The sequence below is a fragment of the Magnolia sinica genome, chromosome 6, assembly GCF_029962835.1.
Source record: "Magnolia sinica isolate HGM2019 chromosome 6, MsV1, whole genome shotgun sequence".
In the NCBI taxonomy this organism is placed as follows: domain Eukaryota; kingdom Viridiplantae; phylum Streptophyta; class Magnoliopsida; order Magnoliales; family Magnoliaceae; genus Magnolia; species Magnolia sinica.
Window position 1 is genome coordinate 94,873,093 of NC_080578.1, and position 7,223 is coordinate 94,880,315.

The following is a 7,223-nucleotide window of genomic DNA, read 5'->3' on the forward strand; positions in this document are numbered from 1 at the left end:
AAAAGCACCAAAAAGATGACGGACGGTGAAAGGGAGACGGATCATTGACATTGGTTGTTGGGGGTTAGGCACGCCACCCTGCCTTCTCTTTTAGTTAGTTTACTTCCCTCGACGGCTGCGTACATCGCGAGAGCACCGCTTCATTTGTGCTCTTCAGATGGGAGCAGCGCAGGACCACAGCTCATCAACAGCTACGTTTGGACGCTGAGCGGAATACGTGTTACCCTTAACGTGGGCCCCACTTTGATGATGTGTTGTATATCCACGCTGTCCATCCAAATTTTCAGCCCATTTTACACGTGGTACAAAAAAATTAAGCAGATCCAAATCTCAGGTGGACCACACCACAGGAAACAGTGGTGATTGAACTCCCACCATTGAAAACTTTCTAAGGCCTACCATAAGAAGATCCATAATGTTTATTTGCCATCCAATCCGTTCATAAGGTCAAACAGACCCTGATGAAAGTAAAATACAAAGATCAGCTGAAACGACCTAAGAAAACGGGTATACCACGCATTTACCAAGGTGGGCCCACCATGATGTATATATATTTTATCCACAACCATCCATCCATTTTGCCAGCTCTTTCTAGGGCATTACCCAAAAACGAGACATCCAAATCTCAGTGGACCACACCACAGGAAAAGAGTTTTAGTGATTGAACGCCCACATTAAAAACTTCCCGCAGCCCACTGTAATGTTCATTTGCCATGCCCTGGACGAAGGGAAAACAAAAATACCATCTAGAACCAAAACTTTTGTGAGCCCTAAAAAGTTTTTTACGGTCGGCATTCAATTACCACATTTACCTGTGGTGCGGCCCACCTGAGATTTAGATCTGCCGCTTTTATTTTACTTACGCCCTAAAATAAGCTGACAAAATGGATGGACGCATGGATGAAACACATGCATCATGGTAAGGCCCACAGAGGCAGGCCCGTACCCCATTCCCAGGACAAAAGAAGGTTGGTGCTCCAGCGGTGCACCTACCCTTTTTTACCCAAGAGAGGAGCTATTTCATACTCTGGCTGGCTATGATACTCACAGTAAACAGCCTAATAAATTATTAAATCCAATGTAAACGAGTACGGATCCAAAATTCAGATTCGTTGAATAATCCATTCTTCAGTTTGGTGGATACTTATTAGTTGAAATGGGACCATTGGACGTTTCCATTTCAACAGCCCAATATATGAAATTAAGTGTAAAATATTTATTTTAGCAGTTTAGCTTTTGATTTGCTAGTGTGTTCCACGTGTATAATTTCTTAGTGCCTGCGTATCATCTAACAGGCTCAACCAGAGCATCAAATGTTACTTAAAAAACTAATGAAGGGAACGAAACAAAAATATAAGCAAAAAAGGTCCTCTCCACAGAAGCAATCTCATTCACACTTCTCATTAACACCTTTTTCTTTGAGAGAGAGAGAGAGAGAGAGAGAGTATATACAAGGGCATGGGAGGAAAAAAGACAAGAAAAGAAATTTTCCTAATTCAATGAACGAGTAGTAGTAATAGTAGTAAGGGGACCACGGGTTGGGAGTAGGAAAAGAAAAACCCCAGAAGAAAATAAAAGAAAAAATATACATTTTATAGAAAGATTTTATTTCCCTTAATACCCCTTCCCATTCCTATTTCCTTTTTTTTTTTTCCTTTTGTTTTCTTAAAAGTGGTGGGTCCACCACCCCCTACACCTTCCCTTCTCTTTCCTTCACTCCCAAGCGCTGGGTGAGAAAGAGATAGAGAGAGATCCTTTCCTTTGTCGGCTCTGCCTCGGATTCCTTCTCTTTCATGCCTGCCCGTGAAAAATCATGACAAGGCCAGGGTTAAAAACTATAAAGATTCCAGGCCATGCACCGCCCACCTCCCCAAATAAAAGAAAAACGAAAAAAAGTTGCACGTGCTGGGGGATGGATCCCAACCATCCATCACCACCATTCAACTATGCTAAAGATGATGGGACCCGACGCTGTTTTTGATCCATCGTTTCATACTTTGACTGGAACAAATGCCATCCTCCTCCGCCTTTCTTTTGATGTTTTCAGATCATCGTTCGCATGTGCCACGTGTACGGTAAATGATGTGGATACAACAAAAGTGCCGTGCATCCCATCAGCGCCCTTTTAATAAGTGGTCAACAAAGCTGCCCAAAAGAAGGGGGAATGATGCACTGCCACCAAGCGCCAGTTTGTACAATGAGGTTAACACACGTGATAATCGTGTTTTAGTGATCCAAACCCTCCATTGGATGGAGCGGATTAGGTGTGGCCCTGACCGTGGGGCCCATCTTGATGTCCGTATTGTATATCCACACCGTCCATCCCTTTTACCAGCTCATTTTAGGATATGATTCCAAAAATGAAGCAAACCCAAATCTCAGGTGAACCATACCATAGGCAACAGTGGTGATTGAAACACCCATTTGCCATCCAACTTGTTGAAAAAGCCACACAAACCAAAATTACAGGTACCAACTTGATCCAGAACTTTTATAAGCTCAGAAGAAGTTTTTAATGGTCAATCATCACTGTTTCCTGTGGTGTGGTCCACTTGAGATTTAGAACTGCTTCATTTTTAAGCTCATGCTACAAAATGAGCTGGCAAAACGGATGGACGTCAAGGATGTACAATACATACACCAATGTGAGCCCTATGGTCCGCGGCACACCTTATATGCCCCCATAGGGATGGGATACTGGCCCTGATCAAGCAAATCCTAACCATTCAATGGTTGCTCAACTACCTGATGACTAAACTGCATACGTCAATTCACATTCAATCCACTCCGAAAAAAAAAAAACACCAAAAAAAAAAAAAAGGGATCGGTTGTTGGTGCAATGTCATCTAAACAGAGGTCGATGATGTAAGATGGCTGAACCATAGCTCGGACTTGTTTTAAAAAAAAAAAAAATTTTAAAGTCGTACATCACCTAACCTGCGGACAAAAGATCGATTGATTTCTCCGCCTTGATTCAGGTCGTTCGTTGGAATGGTCCCACACAGCCTCCCAATTAAAAAAGAAGCAATTAGTCTGTCTCAGTAAGCACTGGTTTGGGTAAATGTCAATCGTCCGATCGAACCAATCAGAGCGCACGGGAGAGTGGGTCCGTCCAATCCACATTCCGGATCATGTCACCTCATGACATAGGCCCTATTGTAGCGACGTCCTAAAAGATTATTAGTTACAGTTAGGTATATCAACTATGTTTCAATCTTCCAAGTAACATGGACTATACCTGTGGTGATGGGAGCCCATGGTTTTAACCATCCATACCGTTGGAATGATGGGCCAGCCAATGTGGATGGACCATGCCACAAAAATCTCACCCATTGTAAGATCCAAACCATTTTATTTGTGGCCAACATATTGATCCCAACCCTTAGCATCAGCAACTATCTGCAATCGGTAGATTTTTATTTTGAAGGAGAATATGGATATCCAGGATCTCCCAATCACTCACTGTGGGGTCCATTCAGATCAATGGTCCAAATCACCTAACTATCAGTCCCATATATAAACACTGAAGATAAAGTGGCAGGTACTAAAATTGACTCGTAGAGAAGCAAAGTAAGCTGAAGAAAGATAAAAGAGTGGGTAGAAACAACTCCAAGGGAGACTAGTCTGTAGTGGCACATTTGACCTAGTGGGTGATCTGGACCGGACGGTTCATCAACAGCTCACCGGGGATTAATGGCGGCCCAAAAATAAAAATAAAAAATCCATACTAACCATCTGATCGAGGTCCTGTGCTTCACAAATGTGAATTATGGCTCAATTGTAACTTGGAAGTCCATAACTAATTGGACGGTCCAGGAATGTCTAGAGAAATGGCATAGGAGGAAATAAACAAGGAATGAAGGAAACAGTCAAGAGCAGCAGTCTCCGGGTGATTTGGACAATTATACAATCAATGAGGTGGTCCACTAGTTGGTTGGGTCAGATAAATGGACACATCAGTGGAACCGTCACAAATATCGGGGAAGCCGTCGCAATAACCCTGTTCATCAAGTGCACCACCTCATGCCTGGCCTTCATCTTAGAAATCAGGCTGTCCAAAGCTCAGGTGGGCCACACCATAAGGGTGAAAAATCATGCCCAAGTTGGAGGCAGGTTAGGTGCAGCCCACAATCCATGCTGAAAGGAAAAACCAAATATCAACTTGATACAAAACTTTTGTGGTCCATGATAACTTTTAAATGGTCAATCACCACTGTTTCCTATGGCATGGTCTGCCTGAGATTTGAATCTTGCTTCATTCTTAGGCTCGTGCCTTGAAATGAGCTGCTAAAATGGATGGACGACATAGATATACAACACATACATCAAGGTGCGGCCCATGGTCAGGGCCGCACCGTGTTAGGTGAGGCTCAGGCCACGCCTAATCTGTCCCGCCTGAGATATCTAAAATCATGTGGCGCAGCCCACCTGAGTTCTAGAATTGCTTATTTTTGGGGCACCCCTTCATCTAGTGAGGGCCGTCAGATGGATGGATCCGATGGTACAGAAACACCATGGCGTGCCCCACACCACATCTCAGCCGTTCCATGTAGTGTGGCCTACCTGCATTTCGGATGGGCTACGTTCTTGGGTTCGAGGGCCAACATGAGGCACTGCAGCTGATGGACGCGTGGATCTCATGGATGCCCCCCAGGTTAGCAGTATGCACGCGACTTTCGCTGGCAACAGGACACACAATGCCACATTTCACGGGTCTATCAGTAGTTAAGCCAGCCGGGTTTTGTTTAATGGTTTCGGGGCTGGCCGCACCCGAGTTAGCTACTCCACACGCGCACGGAACCGAAAAGACCCAAACTCACGTGCGCCTTAGGCCAATCCGATCTGGTAAACGCCGGACTACCGAACCGGCCCCTCGAATGGAAATAACGATTCCCCTCTTCCTACAATAGAGCTTCGCCAAGCCCACGCGCATGTACACATCAGCTAACGCACGCGGAAGCACGGTGCACGTGTGCAATATCCAAGCCATCCATCAGAACGGCACCACTACGTACATTCCCTCTCCCAAGAACCAGCTCGGCCTATTTGACAGGTGGGCCACAATCAACTAAGCAATGTACGGTTACGAAAAAATTGGCTGATCTAACCCGTCCACCTCCATCTTAACGCAGAGACTTCTAGACAGTGTGGTCCACTTGATGGACGACTCGGATATTGCACCTGGCCGACAACGCTAGCAAAAGCTCAGCGAAGCTCCATAAAATAGTATCCAAAAAAAGGGGACTTTTTATTTTGTTCTAAACGCGAGATTCTACGCAATCCAAAACGGTTTTACGCCTGACGACCCGTTCTGCAACCGAACCGAATCGACTCGGGAACGACTCGGCGATTCCACCCAAGAAAAAGAACCCAGTAGAGCAAGGCAGAAATGGAAGCAGACCTGATAAATCGGTGTCCCGGAAGCTGCTACATTTCCTTCTCAATCCCGGAAAATGACGCTGTCAGCGATCTTCATCAACGGCTTCAAGCAGGCAGCGGCGAATTTCCTCGCAAACAGGTATGAGTAAGTAGAATTGGATTTCCGAAGCCGCTCCACAAGCTCCCCCGACACCTCGGCGGGCCCATACGTGTGTGGATGCCCGCCGGTGCTCCCGGTCCAGTTCACTCGTGTGAGTGTGTAGTGGGTGCAGCCCTTCGGATCCTCCATGGACAGCAGCGTCGGGAAGTAATGCTCCTCAGGGTAGCAAGACTCGGCCTTGTGGCATGGAAGACGGAATTTCCGCCATAGACGGCGATCTTGGATGACCAGGAGAGCGTGCCGGCGAGTCAATATGAAGAATTGAGAACCGACTCGGAAGTCGGAGAACGGGACTTCCGGCATCATGATGTCATTGCCGCGGGCGGTGTAACGGTCCCATAGGTTGGGTTCTTCGGCCAAGATCTCAATAAAACTGCGTAAATGGTAATGGTAACGGTAGGGAGTGGAGTTGGAAGGAGATGAGTAATTGGCGGGAGGATAGTCGCTGAAGAGGGAGTGGTAGACGAATCGGAATGAATGGAGAGGGATGCAGTGCTGGGAAAGGAGAGCGAAGTAGGTGTTGGCAGGATCGTCGAGGAGGGCGGCTGCAAGGAGACGGCGGGCAGCGGAAATTAAAGTAGGGGAAGCACGTTGTGTGCGTTTGCCGGGAATGAAACGGTTGTGGAAGACACCAGATGAGGGGGGGTGGAGGCGGGATGTGGGGTCGGCGTGGATGTAGATGTTGAAGAGAGGATCGTGGCCGGCGAAGAAGCGTTCCCAAAGAGGGGCGAAGGAGAGGTCGGAATTCGTGAGAAAGAGGAAGGCTATTTTGGGGGTAGGAGGAGGTGGAGGAGGGGAAAGGGAGGCAAGAGCGGCACGACGGAAGAGGGCGAGATCGTCTAGCTCGTCGGGAAGGGAGATTGGGATGTTGCGAGGGGGGAGGATACGTGGGGCCAGGAGGAAGAGGAGTGGGAGAGAGAGGAGGAGTGCGAAGGAGAGGACGAATGGGGTCGAGAACATGGCGGATCGGGTCCGATCAATCTCTATCATTAACTAAGGTGGGGTTTTGGACTTTACAATCAAGGAGAAGAAGATGGGTTTTCAGAGAGAGAGAGAGAGAGAGAGAGAGAGAGAAAGAGAGAGAGAGAGAGAGAGAGGAAAAGGGGTTTTGGGTGTATTTTAGGAAGAGAGGAGATGGGTATTTGGGGATTTTTAGGAGGAAAGAGAGAGAGCAGTTGAAGGGGGAGTTGGGTTTTGTACAGATAGATAGGAACCCTAGATGGGAAATAAGACTGGAATTAGGGATTTTAACAGCCAAAATAGATTGATTAGATAAGGAAATTAAAATGGGATTTGGAGAATAAGGGATCAAGATAGATTAAAAAGAAAGATAAGATTTGCCGAGAGAGAGAGTAGGGTTTTATTTGAGGGAGGAGATTTTTATGGAGAAAACAAGAAGGGGATAGGAGAAACAGGGGATTGAGTTATTTCCATGAAAAATAAGAACAAAGCCCACCCCATTTTAGGGGAAAAATAGAAGCTGAAGAAGAAGAAGAAAAGAAAGATTAGGGTTTTTCCAGATTGGAGAGAGAAATGACAAAAAGAAAACCCATCAAGGAAGAAAGGTATTTCAGAGAGAAAGGAAGAGAGAAAAGGGCATAATGGTCTTTTTCTCCCTTTGGAGAAAGAGATCCCAACAACCCCAAAAAGAAAAAGAAAAACAAAAAGAGTGAGAATGGAGAGT

The 7,223-nt window shown here is 46.1% G+C and overlaps 1 protein-coding gene across 2 annotated transcripts; it reads right to left on the minus strand.

Moving 5' to 3' along the window:
- Positions 1-1,424: 1,424 nt before the first annotated feature.
- LOC131249138 (glycosyltransferase BC10) lies at positions 1,425-6,734 on the minus strand. Of its 2 annotated transcripts, XM_058249713.1 has the most exons (3): positions 6,613-6,734; positions 5,402-6,576; positions 1,425-1,797 (listed from the first exon to the last, which is right to left on the minus strand). In XM_058249713.1, exon 2 carries the CDS (start codon positions 6,527-6,529, stop codon positions 5,441-5,443), a length of 1,089 nt encoding a protein of 362 aa, XP_058105696.1. In that variant the 5' UTR covers positions 6,530-6,576; positions 6,613-6,734; the 3' UTR covers positions 1,425-1,797; positions 5,402-5,440. The 2 variants fall into 2 exon arrangements, with proteins under 2 accessions (XP_058105696.1, XP_058105697.1); XM_058249714.1 differs by lacking the exon at positions 1,425-1,797 and adding an exon at positions 2,903-3,169 and having other exon boundaries at positions 5,402-6,642.
- Positions 6,735-7,223: the final 489 nt, after the last annotated feature.